The 16,980-nt window shown below is 39.3% G+C and overlaps 15 protein-coding genes and 1 pseudogene across 15 annotated transcripts; 7 read left to right on the top strand and 9 right to left on the bottom strand. All coding sequences in view use genetic code 6, as the record gives it.

Annotated features, from left to right (window-relative positions):
- Window positions 1-71: 71 nt before the first annotated feature.
- SS50377_26879 (uncharacterized protein) lies at window positions 72-482 on the top strand (the record flags this gene model as incomplete). The annotated part of the gene is made up of 1 exon (XM_067910682.1): window positions 72-482. The coding sequence occupies one exon, from the start codon at window positions 72-74 to the stop codon at window positions 480-482; it is 411 nt and encodes a 136-aa protein (XP_067761369.1).
- Window positions 483-503: 21 nt separating this feature from the next.
- Window positions 504-1,442, top strand: SS50377_26880 (Calcineurin-like phosphoesterase; the record flags this gene model as incomplete). The annotated part of the gene is made up of 1 exon (XM_067910683.1): window positions 504-1,442. The coding sequence occupies one exon, from the start codon at window positions 504-506 to the stop codon at window positions 1,440-1,442; it is 939 nt and encodes a 312-aa protein (XP_067761370.1).
- A 13-nt stretch (window positions 1,443-1,455) lies between these two features.
- Window positions 1,456-2,109, bottom strand: SS50377_26881 (uncharacterized protein; the record flags this gene model as incomplete). Its single annotated transcript, XM_067910684.1, has 1 exon — window positions 1,456-2,109. One exon carries the CDS (start codon window positions 2,107-2,109, stop codon window positions 1,456-1,458), a length of 654 nt encoding a protein of 217 aa, XP_067761371.1.
- An 18-nt stretch (window positions 2,110-2,127) lies between these two features.
- SS50377_26882 (uncharacterized protein) lies at window positions 2,128-3,123 on the bottom strand (the record flags this gene model as incomplete). Its single annotated transcript, XM_067910685.1, has 1 exon — window positions 2,128-3,123. The coding sequence occupies one exon, from the start codon at window positions 3,121-3,123 to the stop codon at window positions 2,128-2,130; it is 996 nt and encodes a 331-aa protein (XP_067761372.1).
- A 41-nt stretch (window positions 3,124-3,164) lies between these two features.
- SS50377_26883 (uncharacterized protein) lies at window positions 3,165-3,809 on the bottom strand (the record flags this gene model as incomplete). The annotated part of the gene is made up of 1 exon (XM_067910686.1): window positions 3,165-3,809. The coding sequence occupies one exon, from the start codon at window positions 3,807-3,809 to the stop codon at window positions 3,165-3,167; it is 645 nt and encodes a 214-aa protein (XP_067761373.1).
- Window positions 3,810-3,918: 109 nt separating this feature from the next.
- Window positions 3,919-4,152, bottom strand: SS50377_26884 (uncharacterized protein; the record flags this gene model as incomplete). Its single annotated transcript, XM_067910687.1, has 1 exon — window positions 3,919-4,152. One exon carries the CDS (start codon window positions 4,150-4,152, stop codon window positions 3,919-3,921), a length of 234 nt encoding a protein of 77 aa, XP_067761374.1.
- Window positions 4,153-4,246: 94 nt separating this feature from the next.
- Window positions 4,247-4,609, top strand: SS50377_26885 (uncharacterized protein; the record flags this gene model as incomplete). The annotated part of the gene is made up of 1 exon (XM_067910688.1): window positions 4,247-4,609. The coding sequence occupies one exon, from the start codon at window positions 4,247-4,249 to the stop codon at window positions 4,607-4,609; it is 363 nt and encodes a 120-aa protein (XP_067761375.1).
- Window positions 4,610-5,144: 535 nt separating this feature from the next.
- SS50377_26886 (Cysteine-rich membrane protein 2) lies at window positions 5,145-6,042 on the top strand (annotated as a pseudogene).
- A 638-nt stretch (window positions 6,043-6,680) lies between these two features.
- Window positions 6,681-7,310, bottom strand: SS50377_26887 (uncharacterized protein; the record flags this gene model as incomplete). Its single annotated transcript, XM_067910689.1, has 1 exon — window positions 6,681-7,310. The coding sequence occupies one exon, from the start codon at window positions 7,308-7,310 to the stop codon at window positions 6,681-6,683; it is 630 nt and encodes a 209-aa protein (XP_067761376.1).
- A 115-nt stretch (window positions 7,311-7,425) lies between these two features.
- On the top strand, window positions 7,426-8,334 carry SS50377_26888 (uncharacterized protein; the record flags this gene model as incomplete). Its single annotated transcript, XM_067910690.1, has 1 exon — window positions 7,426-8,334. One exon carries the CDS (start codon window positions 7,426-7,428, stop codon window positions 8,332-8,334), a length of 909 nt encoding a protein of 302 aa, XP_067761377.1.
- Window positions 8,335-8,356: 22 nt separating this feature from the next.
- On the bottom strand, window positions 8,357-8,860 carry SS50377_26889 (Peptidyl-tRNA hydrolase family protein; the record flags this gene model as incomplete). The annotated part of the gene is made up of 1 exon (XM_067910691.1): window positions 8,357-8,860. One exon carries the CDS (start codon window positions 8,858-8,860, stop codon window positions 8,357-8,359), a length of 504 nt encoding a protein of 167 aa, XP_067761378.1.
- Window positions 8,861-8,918: 58 nt separating this feature from the next.
- SS50377_26890 (Alanyl-tRNA synthetase) lies at window positions 8,919-11,717 on the bottom strand (the record flags this gene model as incomplete). Its single annotated transcript, XM_067910692.1, has 1 exon — window positions 8,919-11,717. The coding sequence occupies one exon, from the start codon at window positions 11,715-11,717 to the stop codon at window positions 8,919-8,921; it is 2,799 nt and encodes a 932-aa protein (XP_067761379.1).
- Window positions 11,718-12,379: 662 nt separating this feature from the next.
- Window positions 12,380-13,417, top strand: SS50377_26891 (Methionine aminopeptidase; the record flags this gene model as incomplete). Its single annotated transcript, XM_067910693.1, has 1 exon — window positions 12,380-13,417. One exon carries the CDS (start codon window positions 12,380-12,382, stop codon window positions 13,415-13,417), a length of 1,038 nt encoding a protein of 345 aa, XP_067761380.1.
- Window positions 13,418-13,895: 478 nt separating this feature from the next.
- Window positions 13,896-15,656, bottom strand: SS50377_26892 (Ankyrin repeat-containing protein; the record flags this gene model as incomplete). The annotated part of the gene is made up of 1 exon (XM_067910694.1): window positions 13,896-15,656. One exon carries the CDS (start codon window positions 15,654-15,656, stop codon window positions 13,896-13,898), a length of 1,761 nt encoding a protein of 586 aa, XP_067761381.1.
- A 193-nt stretch (window positions 15,657-15,849) lies between these two features.
- Window positions 15,850-16,035, bottom strand: SS50377_26893 (4Fe-4S ferredoxin iron-sulfur binding domain protein; the record flags this gene model as incomplete). The annotated part of the gene is made up of 1 exon (XM_067910695.1): window positions 15,850-16,035. One exon carries the CDS (start codon window positions 16,033-16,035, stop codon window positions 15,850-15,852), a length of 186 nt encoding a protein of 61 aa, XP_067761382.1.
- A 531-nt stretch (window positions 16,036-16,566) lies between these two features.
- SS50377_26894 (uncharacterized protein) lies at window positions 16,567-16,980 on the top strand (the record flags this gene model as incomplete). Its single annotated transcript, XM_067910696.1, has 1 exon — window positions 16,567-16,980. One exon carries the CDS (start codon window positions 16,567-16,569, stop codon window positions 16,978-16,980), a length of 414 nt encoding a protein of 137 aa, XP_067761383.1.

Genomic DNA, 16,980 nt, shown 5'->3' on the forward strand with positions numbered 1-16,980 from the left:
AAGATAAACATAATGCAAATAAGAGCTAAATATTTATAACTATATAATAATACAGGTGGCACCGGGCCGCAATGGAGCTGGCACACCGGAAAGAGGTGCTGCTCCGCGCGGTGCTGAACGGCCGGCACCTGCGCGTGAAGAAGATCGCCCCAAATACATACAGGCTCCTGGCTGATGCCGCAGCCTCCTCCCCGGACGCGCGCTTCCTGGTGCACCGTCTGGGCGCGAACACGCTCAAGCTGCAGAGCGTCCGCTACCCGGAGTACTGGGTGCAGCGCACTGGGGATGTGGCGGATCCCTACGGCAGCGCGGGAGCGGCGTGCGCGCTGGATCTGAAGTTCTTTGGCGCGACGCTCTCCCTCGGGCCCACGGGCCAGTTCGACCTGGCCCTGTTCGTGACCGCAGCGTGCACGGTGTGCGTGGGTGCGGTAGAAGAAGGGCACCGGAGCACCCTGTTCGTCCCCGTGGGGCGCCCTCTCTGAGCCGTTTTGTCACTCCTCTAAATGAAGATCCTCGTCACCTCCGATTTTCACGGCAACCCGCACCACGCCGAGGCGGCCCTGCTGGCAGCAGAACGCACGCGGCCCGATGTGTTTGTGTACGCCGGCGACCTCTCCCCGGTGCGGCACGACTTCCCCACGCCCGAGGCCCAGCACCAGCAGGTGGAGCAGGGGGTGTTCCGGGCCTTCAGCGCGATGGCCGTGCCCCACACGTTCGTGATGCCAGGCAATACGGATTTTGCGACGAACTGCCGCCGCTGGGCCGCGAGCACCGAGCACGGCTTCGCCTTCGTGCAGGACCAGAGCGTGCGGCTGGGCGGGCTCAACCTCGTGTTCCTCTCCACGGTGCCCGAGACCAACCACTGCCTCAAGGACTGCGAGGCCCTAGAGACCGTGCCGCACCTCCACGACGTGTCCTACGTGTTCTCGGGCCGCTCCGCCGACCCCACCAAGACCGCCTCCGACGGGCTCACCTACGGCCCAGACTTCGAGATCTACGACTCCTACGCCCAGGTGCCGCAGTCCCACCGCGCGCGCTTCGAGCACACCATCCGCGCCCGACTGGACGAGCTGTCGGACCCCACCGTGCCCCAGCTGCTCTTCTCGCACGCACCGCCGCAGAACGTGTGCGCGGACACGGTCCTGAACCGGCAGAAGCAGCCCAAGCACATCGGGTCCGCCGACATCGCGGCCTTCCTGCGCGCGACGCCCTCCGTGCAGGCCTGCTTCTCGGGCCACGTGCACCAGTCGGTTCTGGTCACGGGGCGCTTCGAGGACGCGCTCGGGCCCACGCAGGTGCTCAGCACGGGCAACTCCGGCATCGACTTCTGCATGATGGAGCGCGCCTGGTTCCTGCTGTACGACACCGAGACGCGCGAGTGCGAGCGCTTCGGGCTGGACGTCCCGGCCTTCCCGCACGGGCTGAACCGCGTGTTCGTCTGAGTGAGCGAAAGAGTCACCACACGTTGCCCGTCTCCGAGAACGTCCCGCCGCGCATCTCCTCCCGACGGCCCACGTCGTGCCAGCCGGGCCCCATCTCCATGCGGTACTTCTGCGCGAAGTCCTCGCGGAAGCGGTCCCCCGTCGCCAGCTTCGGGGCCAGGCGTGAGTCGGGGCGGTGCACATCGTACGACTGCGGGCCCAGCGGCCGGTCCACTTTCACGCGCAGCTTCTCCAGCTGGGTCTGGCGCTGGGCGAAGTCCTCCGCGGTCTCGAAGCGCCGCGAGCGCGAGAAAGACGTCCCCGACCCGGGCCGCCTCCCGACCTCATAGTCGCCCGGCCCCGGCGTGAAGTGAACCGGCTCGGCACGCACCGTCTGCGACACGAAGGCGGAGCGCTGGGACTGCAGCGCCTTGAAGGACGCCGAGACATCCAGGAAGGGCCGGTCCTGGCGCGGTATCAGCTTCTGCGCCAGGTACTTGGGCCGCGCGTTCTGGAGCTGCCGGGGGGCATCGCGCACGCCGATGGAGGCGCTGAAGCGGTCCCGGGCCTGCTGGGATACAGCGGCCCTGGGCTGGGGCAGAGGCTGCACGCGGTATGCGGCGGGCGGCGGCGGGACGGACTGCAGCAGGGAGAGCTTGAGGTCGGACCTCGACCGCGCGAAGTTCATTCGGAGTGAAGTGACCGATCACGCTAAAAGGCGCACGGTAGCCGCGAAGCCCGTCAGCACTAGAAACACCGCCCCGAGGCCCCCGGCAAGTCCATACAGCGCGGGGGTGCGGAGGGAGTCGGCGAGGCGGCTGCGGCGCGCGCGCTCACGCTGGTCCAGGTAGAGGGCGAAGGCGTCCTGGTTGCGCATCGGGATCCGGCCGGACGCCACGCCCTCCACGAAGGCCGGGAACTGCTCGAGGTCCAGGAGCGGGTACACCCACTCCTGCTCGAAGCCGCTCTCGTCGGTGAGAAAGGCGAAGGCGCAGGGTAGGTAGGGGCAGCGCACGTGGTTGGTGGCGGCGGGCTCCGCCAGCAGCAGATAGCCGTACAGGAAGGACTCGTCCATACCAGCGAAGGTGCGCGCGTGACCGAGGCTCCCCACCACGACGCCTGCGGTACGCGGGGAGAACACGAAGGCGTCGGCGTCTCTGGGCAGCACGTGGTCCATGGGCCCGCGCTGGTGCTTGAGGAGGAAGTGCTTCACACCGCCCACGGTGAAGTTGCCCGAGAAGACGGTCTGCTGGCCGCCGTAGTGTGCCACGAGGCGCTGGGGGCCAGGGCCGCAGGACACCCGGACGTGCCCGGGCACCTCCATGCGCCGGAAGAAGGCGTCGTCACGTGTGCAGTTTGGCGAGGAGTACGCGAAGTGGTCCCCGGTCAGGACCGCACCGAGCCGCAGCACCACGGTCTGCCCCGTGAGCAGCCTCGCGAAGTCCTCGAACCTGTAGAAGGCATTCGCGCCCGTTTCCTTCCTCATGACCAGCGGGAAGGAGAGCTCGGCGAGCTGCAGCTCGGCGCACAGCGCTGTCTCGAGGGCGCAGTCGGCCTGGTAGATCGTCTCGGGGTGGTCGGTCTGACGGGCCTGGGCGGCCTCCAGCTGGGATGCGTCCGCGTGGTAGAAGACGATATAGGCGCGATCCACGTCCTGGTAGGCGGCGCTGGTGAGGTAGGCGAACTGCAGGGCGACCAGCATTTTAGAATAGAAAGAGTGGGTTATATACGGGTTACTAAAACTCACTGCCGCAGTATCGCCACCGCGCCCTGCCGCGCGTGGTCCTCCCGGTGCTGGAAGAGCTCGTTGACCTGGTTCTCGACGGCCGTGAGCTGCTGGCCCACGATCCGGAGCATGCGGCGATCGTACGCCTCCTCCAGCCGCCGCTTGTAGATCATGCGCTCGACTCCGGCATGGAACTACCGGATCTTGAGGATCTTGCGCTTCTGGTACTCCTGCTGGAACGTCTCCAGCTCGCGCATCTTGTCCAGCCGCACCAGGGCCGACACGGCGTCGGTGGGCCGCAGGATGTTCCGGGCCTGGGCCTCCTTGTTGCGACAGATGTTGAAGCAGTAGATGACGGTGGACGCCCGATTCTTCAGCGCCCGGAAGAGGGCGATGTCCGTGGGGTTCCGGTAGATCGAGATGTGCTTCGTGGACCCCGAAGCGCCGTCCTGGTTGGTGATCTTTATGCCGCTCTCGCTTTTGGCCAGCTCCTGCTGCTGGACTATCTTGAAGTGGTCCGACTGGCCGATGTACTTCAGCTGGGACCGCGTCCGGAAGGCCTCTTTCAGGAACTTCTGGCGGTTCTGCGAGGACAGCAGGCTCTCTGAGAACACGCTGCTCTTGGCCAGCTGGGGGAGGCTGATTTGCTTCTGGGCGAACATTTTGAATCTACAGTTTGGCGGTTATTTGCTACAATATATACTATTGTTTTTGGAATACTTCTTTTTTGCCGTTATTAAACTGGTATATACCCATAGAATATAATGAATATCAGCCAAGCGACTAACTGTGGCCACTATCCCAAAGCAGACGGCATTATTTAAGCTCCATGGGAACAAACAGTTTCTCAGTTTCCAACTTTCCAGAAACTATTTCAACCTGTATACCGCCTACACACCGATATGCAGCGTTCCAAAATTACTCCGGGCGCTGTCCGCCGCAGCATGCACTGACGAAATCCGCGATCTGGAGCGAGGCGATCTACAAATATTATTTCCAATACATCCCAAAAGTATTTAATAACAATAAGCCCTAAAAACATAACCTTAACCACTAAAACACGGGATCTCATGGCCATTATTATTATAAAGCATAATGCATGCCTATCGACCCAAAATTTGCTGTCAAATCAATCAAACTATTTTTGGTACAACCGTGGCTTACTCAAGTATAAACGAAGCTTTGTACCAGGCTTCCCCGAACTCAGTATTTTATAGCCCGTACTTATAACTATTAAAAGTAGAAATTGTCGGTATTCTTGTTGTTATATTATGTCTGCACGGTTATATGGATCTCAGTTTAGTCTAGTGAAATTAGAAGCAAATTTGGTGATCATTGGAGTATTGGCTAGATTGCTAGGCATGATTTTGTAAAGTTAGTTGGTGATAGATCTCAAGTCAGAATTATAGTTATAATTATGTAAAAATTTTAACGCACAAATTGCGATACTCATCCTTATTGATGATTTATATGGTTTGGAATATATAAATTCCGATGCTGAGTAACGGTATTTTCAAAATTAAAACAGTATAATAATCTCATATAACTGTAATTAATTTTATATCATATTGCTTTTTATATTTCTGATACATGAATTAGCTACCATAAAATGTCCAGGAGTACGATCACTGTTAAATTAGATAAAGTTAATTATATGGTAGATATTACCTTCAGGCAACGGATATAGGATATGGACTATTCATAAATTTTATAATTGCAGTATTAATCTACTTGATTCTTATATACGAAGTTTTAAATCTGGGTGGAAAATAGCATATAAAATCATAGGTAATATTAATAAGACAATAAGAATAAATTAATTGCATTAAACTATGCTATATTTAGATTTCATAATTTATAATATATGGGTATTATAGTAATTTACTTGAGTACTTATTTTAGCATCAGTTACACCTAAATTACAATTATTTATATAATTCAGATAACTACCTGAAGTCCTGTTATAAAATTTAGGCTACCATTAAATTAATTTTATAATGTTATACTTTTATACAAATAATATATGTCCATAATTTAAAATAAGTGACCGTGGTAAATGTACTTAGACTAGCTAAACTTGCAAGGCTAGGAACTATTGTCCATCAAGTAGAACTACTGAAACAGACTGCATGCCTTGCTCATAAAACTTTTAGTATGGGAAAGGCTGTTATTGCGAAGATAACACACCCATAAGAAATTGTAAGGAATGCAGCGGTACGTCGTGCTCTAAATGTATTCCGTTTACATTTCTTAGTAATGGTGAATGCGAAGATTGTGATGATAATTGTAAAATATGTACTGGCGCAAAAACATGCACAGAGTGTATAGACAATTTTTTTAGATGATAAAACAAAAACATGCAGCATTCCTTGCAAAACAACAGAAGATTATAGTAAACTGTAAAGATGATTCTGTAATATGTAAACTAAAAAATGCGAGCCTTGCCCATTAAACTGTGAATTATGCTCATCTGCGACTGTTTGCAATAAGTGTAACTTTGGATTTATCACTACAATTCAAGGAACTTGTACTGGCACAATGGTAAGAAAATATTGCAAAGATGGCGCATTTGTAGATTGTGACAAAAATCTTACATCGGAATGCGACTGTGGCACCGCTATAAATTGTGAATCTTGCACAGAGGCTAATAATACTTGCCTGACGTGTCTTCCAAGCGTAGTTAAAGGAGGAAATGGAGTCTGTAATATCTGCGTACCTGGATTTAAGATTATAGGAGTAATGTGTTGGCCAGACGATTAAGTAGGGCGAGTTACCAATAATCTCAGCGGTGGAATTATAGCAGGAATTATCTTGGGTACTTTAGCATGCATCTGTGGGGTTGGAGCAATCGTGTTCTTTGTTATAAAAAACAAACGTTGTAAAACTATACCATGATTGATTTTATTATTATTTGTGATAGCTTCTACGTACGAAGCATAAGTAAATAAAAATACTAACACAGTTCATTTTCATTCATTTAAATTATTAAATATTACGTTATTTGAGTATATCAGAAGTAAATTTGGCAGGCATTCCGAATCACGACTTATTACTAGTTTTTAATAATTAAATTTGTATATTAAGAAATATCTAACTAAAAGTAGAAAGATAATTATATAAACATAATAACATATGCTAAGTAAAATAAACTTTAGGTAAATACGCAAAGATTAAAGATTATATCTTTGGTATTCTTATTTATTTAAATTAAATTATTTTATGATTAACTTATTATTTAAGTTTAAATATATAATTCAATTATAATATTTATTTAATTTTGCAACTACCAAAGTGTAGGAATATAAAAGTTAGATCCATTTCTGAGCCATTAAGAATAATATATAACTTATTTAAATAATGGAATAAGATTGAGTACTAAGTATATAATTTTAGACATAAAAGAAGAAACTGTTCGATATATTAAATAAACCTATCATTATATATTTTATTAATAATATATGCTATTTTACAACCAAATCGTTTTTAGTCATCAAATTTATTAAGTAAACCAATATATCCTTTTAAAATTCTGTTCACTGCATAACCTAGTTCATCTAGTAATCTACGGCAGCAGTTGCAGCTTATTTAGTAACACCTTAAGCCATCTCTTTCATTTTAGCTTTAGCATCTTTACTGCATCTCAGATAAGCGATCAAGTTACTTCCTGTTGCAAACATTCCTAATATATCTAATGGTAATTTTAAAAAGCCAAAAGTGAAGAAATCAGCAAAAGTGAAAGCAAGATAATAAATTGGAGAAAACCACATCCCACCCCAGAATACGGATTTATCAAGTTTTGACATAACTATATCCTTTGATTCAAAATAGTAATAGGTTTTACCCTCAACTACATATGTATGCCACCTTATCCCGGCCAGGTAACGTCCAGCTAAATTCTTTGATGTGTAGAAGTCCAAAACAATACCTACTGCTTAGCAAATATAAATAACTGCCTGATTAATCCTGAAAAAAATATTTACCAATCCAAAGGTTAATGGGTACGCTTTAACTAAAAGGTAAACAATAATCATTAGAGGATGTGAAGTATTTCGAGTTAATTTGTTGCCAGATATTTATTTTTCTTTCTTTGGTGCCTACTACTCAGAGTCTGCCTGATAGTAGTCTGTTGGAGCTGAAGGCATCTCTGGATTAAATTCTGCCATTTGATTTAGAGTGAAATTAATTTTTATTATAAATAATTATATATTATAATAATATATTCTATGTAAATATTGAGTAATATTATATATTAAATAAACTAACAAATTGTAAGTATATATGTTCAAAGATAGATTAAAGGATTTTTATCATTTTTGCTTGAAAATATATAAAAATAAATTAAATTAAACATTTAATTTAATATAAGTAGATTTACCACATTCTATTGAGCATTAGATTATTGTAGACTGTTAGCGCTCTCTTTTCAAGTTTAAGCATCTATACAAAGACGATTTTCAGAGTATCTAAGAGATTTACACGCAATATTTTCTGGATTTTTGGTCTTTTTTGCCATAACATATTTAGCATTCTTACTTATAAGGTATTGGGGATGTGTTTGAAATCCTATTTCTAACATTTGCTGAATTTGATCAACATTCTAACTATTACAACCCAGTAAATTTTTAAAAACGTGAAAACTTAGAGTCTTCATAATGTAATCTATCTGATTTTTCCAATTTATCAAAATCGTAAACTGCACTATATCAAGCACAAATCCCAATTAACCCAGATATTCTTATTAAAACTTCAGTATTTATCGCACTCAGCCATTATAACGAATCGTAATTCAAAATTTCATTCTATCAGAATCTCTCTATTAACACTCCACTTTAATCAGTAATTTTTAGCAAAGAAATACTTGACACGTAGCTCTTAAAGCTTTACATTACACAAGGAATGCACTGCTCTAAATCGATAAATTTCGCTTTTAACCAGTCAAAGAATTCAATTTAATTTGGAATTTCCCATTCATCGAAACTTATAATTCCAATTTTCTAAACAGCGATTTTGTAGGCTGAGAAGGAGATTACCGATGAAATTGAGGGCATGCAAACGCTTTGGGAAAAATTTGAAATTTTGAGTTTTGATGTCAAACTTTAAGGTTCTTATAATCGCTATTTAGTTGTATGCTACTTTATAATTTTAGGATTATTTTTCAGCCAATTGTAGACTCTACAATTCGAGTGAGTTGTATTAACATAGAAAGGGTTCACTCTACTTTGGTGAGGCCACAGCTGTACATAGCGATTTAGCTGTCTAGAACTGGACCGATCCAACCGACTGTAACTGTACCAGCCTCGCATTGCGTGTGACCAGCATCTTGTACATAGTCTGATTAGACCTTTTAAGCCTTTGCCACGCTGGATAATCGCTGGAATTCTTCAAAATCTTCAACGTAAAAAAGCACAATTTTATGGTGCTCTTTCCAGTTTTCGATTTCCGTCGATTAAGAAAAAAATGCGCTAGATATTGCATGACCAACCTGGGCACATATTTTACCTTTCTATATTTTAGCTGATTTGAGTACTAATACAATGAGGGTTGGACATTATAAAATAACTGGTTAACCTGAATCAGGAACAGTGCTAGTGCTTGAAAGTAATGCTGGAGATGGTTTTTGCATCATTTATTTAATTTTATAAAAAGCCAATATTGCTCCTATTAAAACAACATTTACAACATGGAAAAAACTATTATTTATTTCAGTATCCATTAGTATAAAGTGGAAATAAATTATATGTTAGTTATGAAATAATAATTACTTTTAATCATCACATCAATTTAGCAATTTCATCCTTTTGGATTTTGCTCAATTTAACGCACATAATAACTTGGGCACCTTCAATAACCCAAGCAGTCCTTCCCTTACCACCTTTTAATGGAGAAACTTTTGGCTTAACATCATTTTTCGCCAAAATAGATTCAACTTCAGTCTTGAAATCTCCTGTTTTAGCAACGAAAATAGCAAAATCAATACCTAGAAACATAAATTAAGTGATTAGCTCACCATTTTAGATGAATTTTTCACCAATTATTTCACCTAACTGGCTGATATAACGAGTGGGTGTATCTTCAAAAACACTAAATTTAGCAATTTATATTCCATGTAATGAATCTAAGCGCTCCTAAAATAGCTTTTCCTAGATCAAATCCACTTTATTTCCAAGTTTCTTCCAACCATCAAAAAACTTATCAGCAGTTTGCAAAATCTGTGATTAGTCAACACCCCAAGACGTCTTCAGATTATTTATAATTTACTGTTAACTTTCACTATAAGTTAAAGCTGCTTCACCACAAACGAAAGTTAAACGAACAACACCATCAGAAACTCTTTTAGACTTAATTAAACGAATTAGACCAATTCTTGAGGTATTAGATAAATGTGTTCCACAACAAGCTTCAAAATCAGTATTTTAGATGCAAACACAGCGAACGGATGATCCTGGGACGACACCTCCTTGATAAAGTGTGAAACCATATCTATTTTCAGCTTCATTCTTAAGAAGGTTCTCCTTAGTTATTGGGAGAGAATTTCTGACAAGTCTGTTAGAAAGTTTCTCTATTTCAAGTTCTTCTTCGGGGTCTAATGAGCGGAAATGGGTAATATCTAAAGTAGCTTCTTTGGCAGTTTTCTTAGCACCAGCCTACCAGATATGGGGACCAAGAATTTAACGACAAGCTGCTGAAATCACATGAGCACCAGTATGGTGACACATTAATTGATATCTATTTTCTTCATCAATTTTCATTATACAAGAAATAAAAGGTATTTTTGGAGTATTTTTAGCATAATGGAAGACAACAGGACCAACTTTTTTAACATCGATAATTTCAATAGTTTCGTTTTAATCCGTCACGATGATACCGATATCATTTGCTTAACCGCCAGAAATAGGATAGAAAATAGTTTTATCAAATACAAAAATAGTTTTACTATTCTTATTCTCAACATCTTCAATAATTTTTACTAACTTAGCATCATTTTAAATAAATTTTTCTTCGCCATTTTCTTCTGTATAATAAACTTGCTCAGTAGGTAATAGATCATGAGTATCATAAAGCTACTTTTAGTGCGTTTTAACCTAGTTAAGTTCTTATTATTCAGAAATCTTACTATATAAATCGTTAGGTATAGGCTATGCTGAAATTTAAGCGATAGTATCAGGATCTATCCCAAACGTCGTACTGGCTACTACCCAATCATCTAATTTAAGAATAGGATTTTTCTTTAACAGTTTCTATAATTTAGACTTAGCATCAGCATCAGTAGTTTTCCATCTTAAAATTTCAATATCAAGAACCTATTTCATTGGTTTAAATTCAGGGAAAGAATCTGGCCCTTATATTTTTTATAAATCGATTCTATGTGATTCCATAATTTCATAAATTCCATCTAAACCAATATGAATCCAATTATTCTTTTAAAGAATTGAAAGAACACGTCTGAAAACGTTTCTAAGATTACAACCACCTCCAACATTAGAAGGTAAAGCACCATCCTAAATAGCTACTAATAGTGAACGTAAATGATCTAAAACAATATAAATATCTCTAACAATTTCAATTTCAGATTGAAATTAGGTTTTTTCAATATTAGAATCCGATGCAATACTGTCCCACGTTTTTGCAATATCCTCACATTCATCCACATTAAGTAAACATGACCGAGGTCCGAAATGCTTCCAGGAAGCTGAGTTTAGTCTAGCTGTATCAAAACTAATTAATTTAGTGAATGTTTATAGAGCTGTAGGGAACGCTGTAATGTATGAAGTGACATTTCCAGAAATTAACCATGGAATTCTTTCTAATCCTATTCCTACATCTACAACCTATACTGGTAACTCCTCAAGAGTTCCATCTGGGAATGTTTTAAATTACATAAATACCATATTTCCTACTTCTAATCCATTGATAAAGTATTCTACACATGGACCTAAATTTCCACCTCCAGCCCAGCAATCAGCAGTAAAAGTAACAGCATCCAGATTAATTCCAAGCTTTTCTAACCATTAAATATTATATCTCACAATATCCTCATTCCAATATACTCTTTAGTCTTTCTTATTAAAAACTTATATACCTAACATATTAAATCCAGAATAGTGTCTTCCTGAGAGGCCAATAGAGTCTAAATCATTAAATCTTAAACAGAACTAAGCTTATATAAGGGGATTGGCTGGTGGATCTACCTCACCAGTAACACAAAATGGTTAATAACACTAGATTCCCGCTGCAGTGAATTCGCAGTCATCTCTCCACCGAGCGACGACTGGGTAACGATTGACTAAAGTATGTGGTATATCAGTGGTAGTAAAATGATCCTTAAACGATTAAAAGACTTATTCTGGAGTAATATCTAATGGATCTTATTTGATAAAAGTATAAGACTTTAAACAGTCAGAATCCCCACAAGTTTCTGACGCAGATGTTCTACGCCAATAAAGTGTATTGCAACAAGGACAAGTTGCCTTAGTATAACCATAGTCTAAAAATACCTATACAGGATAATATTTCTCAGCATCTTCCTAAAATTTAGGTCTCCAAAACTTTTTGAGTTATTTCGCTAACATTAAGGAGTGGAAGAAACAGAAAATAAATACAGAATAAGTATAATAAATATTATCATTCTAACTTTTATGAACACAAATCTATTGAAAAATGATTTACTCACCCAAATCAGATAGGCACGCATTATTTTATATTCTATCTCTGGTGCATATGAGCTGAATAGAAAATCTACCTTCACACAGACCGAATAAATCAGTTAAAAAAATGATAGCAAATAATACACATAGAAAATAGATTAGGCCATATAAAGCTTATCTATAATTAGGTGCATTTCTGCATAAACTTGTAATATAAATACATCAAATCTAGAATTATAAGTGGATATTATACCTATTAGGCCGAGCTAGTCATACAATATACAATTTAAACCATTGGAACAAAAATTAAAAAACTACTCTTCAGTAGATATAAAATTCAATAAAAAGCTTAAATTATAATCATAATCCCCTACAGGAAATATAATAAGACTTCCAAAGTGCAAATAATTAAATTTTGCTTAATATTAGGATAGTGAAGAAAAGAGATGTGTATAAAGTGTATATATAAAGAAAAGGCCGACATTAGAATGATGATACAAACTTTTATTTTTATACAAAATAGATTTGATAATAAACCTTTATAATAATATATAATTCCACATAATTATTTTCCCATTCCTTCACTCATGCCTGAAAAAGTTGGTTAACTTCTTTGGTCAACAGAAGATCATCCTGAGACTGTACCTGACAGACTTGAAATTAGAGAAAAATATAGAAAAGCTGCTGAAGTTCATCGTAAAGTCAGAGAATATGCTAGAACAAAAATTTCTCCTGGTGTTGATTTGTTTGAGGTCGCTGAAGATATTGAAGCTTTTTTGAGAACTGCGTGTGGTAACAAAGGTGCTGAATCAATGACTAAATCTAAAATGGGATAAGCTTTCCCACTAGGTTTGTCCGTTAATCACTGTGCAGCTCATTTCTCTCCTTTATCAAATGATACTTATGTAGTAACTGATAAAGATATTGTTAAGGTTGATTTTGGTGTCCACTATGATGGTTATATTATTGATTCTGCATTTTCTATGCACTGGGACCCTAAACTAGATGTTATTTGTTAAGCCTCCAAGGAAGCTACTGATATAGGTATCAAAACTGCAGGTGTAGATGTACCACTTAGCGAATTAGGAAAAGCTATTGAGGAGGTTATCACCTCTTTTGAATACGAAGGTAAACCGATTTAACCTGTACGTAATCTTTGTGGTCATTAGGTAGATCGTTATTGTATACATGCTGGAAGATCAATTCCTCTTCATAAGGGATCTAAGGATCATTCCCGCATGAAGGATGGAGAAGTGTATGCTTGTGAAACTTTTGCTAGTACCGGTAAAGGTGAAATTCATGAAGAATACCCAACATCTCATTTTATGCTTGCTCCATAAGCTGTCAAGCTTCCTTTAGCTGCTATCAAAGGAACTGCTGCAGCTAAAACTCTTTTTACTACTCTTAAAACTTCATTTAGCACGCTTGCTTGGTGTCCTAGATGGCTTGATACGATGAAGATTTAAAACTATGGTATGTCTTTAGGGTCTTTAGTTAAATCTGGATATGTCAACGATTATCCCAAGTTGAATGACAAAAAGGGTTGCTATGTTTCTTAGTTTGAACATACTTTTATGGTAGCTGATTGGGGCAAAGAAGTATTTAGCAGAGGCGATGACTATTGATGTTTTCAATATTTATATTTAAATGGAATATATTTTAATATCTATAGTTTCACCCTTATCTAACTAAATTTTGACATTTGTCTATTTATAAAATAAAATAAAACTTTTTTGTAGTATAAGTATCATATAGTCGAATAATACGATTTTCTTAGTATAATATTGTTCCCAATAATTAAAAATTACATATTTCTTTTATTTTATGGATTAATATATATTTTATTGCTTCCTCATAGTATCATTAATATTAAAACTGAAATTGATATTTTATAAAAATAATTAGATACCTAACTTAATGAAGATGATTAATTAACGCCTTAGCACACTGATTTTAATTTACTTTAAGAACATTATAATATACTTAGAGTAGCAACGATTTTCATAATCTTTAATTTTTTGTGGCGTAATTTCAATCAGTATAAAAATTTACAAATAATTATCATACTTAAAAATAATAATACTAAATAATTAATCTTATTTTTCACTCCAAACACTTCAAAACGGCATCTGAATTAGCAAATTCGATGGCTCTTTTACCTTCCTTATTCAGCAGGTTTTTTTCGAACTTTACCAAATTACGAATTAATCCTAAATTTGTACCCTTAAATGAAGCCATCATAAGAGCACTGGTACCATCTTTAAGCTACTTACCAGAATTTGCTAAAATAAGTGAATTTTCAGCTTTCGAATCTAGATTAGAGTCACATTTTATATAAAACATTAGAGGAGTTGTACCATCCTTTAGAAATACATTACTCTATGATTTTATAAGAACTCTAACACACTCGCTAGACCCTGCTTAAATAGCAACAAACAAAGCAGGGATATTATCAGTAAAATTTAAAAACTTTTTAGTAAGACTTTCTAGCTCTTTTTTGCATATTTACTATTATTGTACATTATATATAAAATTAGTTAACTTTGATGATCCAAAGCGTGCGACATCTGAAATGACTTTTACTACTTAAAATTTGTTTGCAGCACAAGCACGAAGCATCACATTTTGTATGAAATCTCTTTATAACAGTACTGGAACTACCTTTCCAGCATCATTTTAAAGTGCTAAATCAATAGCAGTTTCTCCTTTTGCATTTTTACGTTTTTTGAAAGTCTCAGCAACAACATCAATTGAGTGAACAGAATTACTCAAAGCTGCATGCATAGAAGGTGTATTTTAAGTAGGTGGAAGAGTATCTTTTTCGTATTAAAGAAGGAACGAAACAGCAGCAAAATTATCGCATTCACACGCATAAATAAGCGAGGATTTGCCTTCTAAATCAACATTATTTTAGAAGTTTTAAACAATTTGTGGAAGAATTGCATTATTTTGGGCATGGTTAACAACATAGTGCATCAAATGCCTATTTTACTTGTCTAAAATTATACTTTCTTCAGTAATTAAGAGAGCTAAACATTCTACATGACCATTTTCAGCAGCATACATACTAGCTGTTTTCCCTGAATTATCTTGCATTGAAATTTCTGAGATTAATTCATTAATACAGTTTGAATTATTGTTCGCTGCTGCATACATCAGTGCTGTTTTTCCGTCATTATCAACTGATTTAAGTTGATTTACAAAATATGGAAGAAGTGTTTAAAGACCACTTTCAGCGGCTTTCATAAGCATTGTTGTGTTATTTTTATCTGAGAAATCGCGCTCTGTTAGTAGATGTTCAGACATTTTCAAGTTTCCAGCATCTAAGCTGAACCATAAACTTGAGCGATTAAACGCATCTTAATGTTAGAGAAATTATGAAAACCTACCAACTTCTTCTTCAGAAACAGCGGCTGCCATCAGATTTGTTATTTTACCACAATTTTCGTTAATTTAATTAAAAATTGTCAGATTTCCGAGACATAGAGCGAGTTGCGAAGCTGTATATCCTTCTTTTGATATAATATTTTTTTCTTTTAAAAATTTAGTAACAGCAAGGCTCGAACCTGAAATAGTTGCATACATAAGGGCTGTGAAGCCATTGTTTGATTGGATTGTTTGCTCAATAAGAAGATCGTTGTAATAATATCCTCTTGCTGCACCATACATTGACGCGGTAATGCCATTTGCGTCCTAAAGTGTTGATTCATAGGGCGCTAAAATCTCAACTACATTTTAAAGACCACGAGATGAAGCTAACATAAGAGCAGTACGTTAAAATTAATCACGAGACGTAGAAAATGTTGGTATTAAGGTTTAGATTTAGTCAATATCGGCAGATGCAACAATTTAAAACCAGTTCATTCAGAATTTGGAGTGGCAGAATAGGATATGAGATATTATATTTTAAAAAATCAATTATTTTTAGGTTAACGAATTAACAGATATGGACTATTATATAATAAATAAGCAAAAAAGTTTAATAAAGTTTATTAGTTCAGCATAGAGATAAATAGATCTAATAACAAATTATATTATTATTAAGTCAAAGCATGAATCACTCATCTTCGCCAGCTTCAAGTACTGCATTGTTTTAACATACAGCTTTACAGTTACCACAATCCACACAACCATCAGGATCTATAAAACAGCTTTCGTTGACAAGACTAATTGCATCAGCAGGACATTAAGTCAGGCAGTTTTGGCAGCCTTAACATACTGATGCTTTTATTTTGTGAGGCATTACAAGAAAAGAAGTGGTATCTAAGTTATCATCGACTCAAGCAATAAAATAATATTTTATATTAATAGATATGTTTTAAAAATGTAATTAATTTATATGTTTACAGTATTAGCCAAATATAATAAAAATGTTGTTTAACTGGATTGAAACAATATATCTTATAAATATATTAGTATTATATAATCTTATGTATATAATTATTATTAAAAATTATATTCAATTAATGTAAATTTAGATACATAATCGTTTTTTAAATCGAAAAGAAATTAGTTACTAATAATTATATAATTATAATTTATTGTCCGTTAGAAAGGAATTCTATAGTTATAATAACAAAGAATGCTATTATTAATACTTTATAAACAAACTATTTCCTATATTATAAACCAATATATATCTTTTGTCCAAACCTTAAAGATATTTTTGGTTTGATTTAAGTATTCACATAGATAAATTCTAGAAACTATAAAACAATAAATTTTACATTCATGAAAACAAATATCATTTGCATCATATAAATATTTTCAAAAAATGGAGCATCAAATTGAAAAAGACATCATATAGTTTTCAAAACTGACTTTTGATTGCATAAATATGGACTCTCTACAATAAAAAACCTATATTCCTAAAAAAGTTGGTTATAATAACATTATTTAGAGGGTTCCGTTTGTTCCATCATATAGATCTGTTCTGAAGCAAAAATCGTACTACGACCTGCCGGGGCGGATCGACGAGAAGTGCCAGCAAAAGCTGCACAAGCTGGACGCCATCAAGTCCGCCAGGCAGCTGCAGTACAGGGAGCAGTACGAGGTGGTTGAGCGGCCCAAGACGCAGTGCGGGAGGGCGACGCCGAGGCAGCCGGCAGTGCGAACGCCGAGCCCCCTCCGAACTGGCGCGATCCGGAGGGAGCTGAGCCACTTCGTGAAGTACCATGCGGTCGAGTGA

This window comes from Spironucleus salmonicida, chromosome 7 (genome assembly GCF_000497125.1).
Source record: "Spironucleus salmonicida strain ATCC 50377 chromosome 7, whole genome shotgun sequence".
Classification (NCBI taxonomy): Eukaryota; Fornicata; order Diplomonadida; family Hexamitidae; genus Spironucleus; species Spironucleus salmonicida.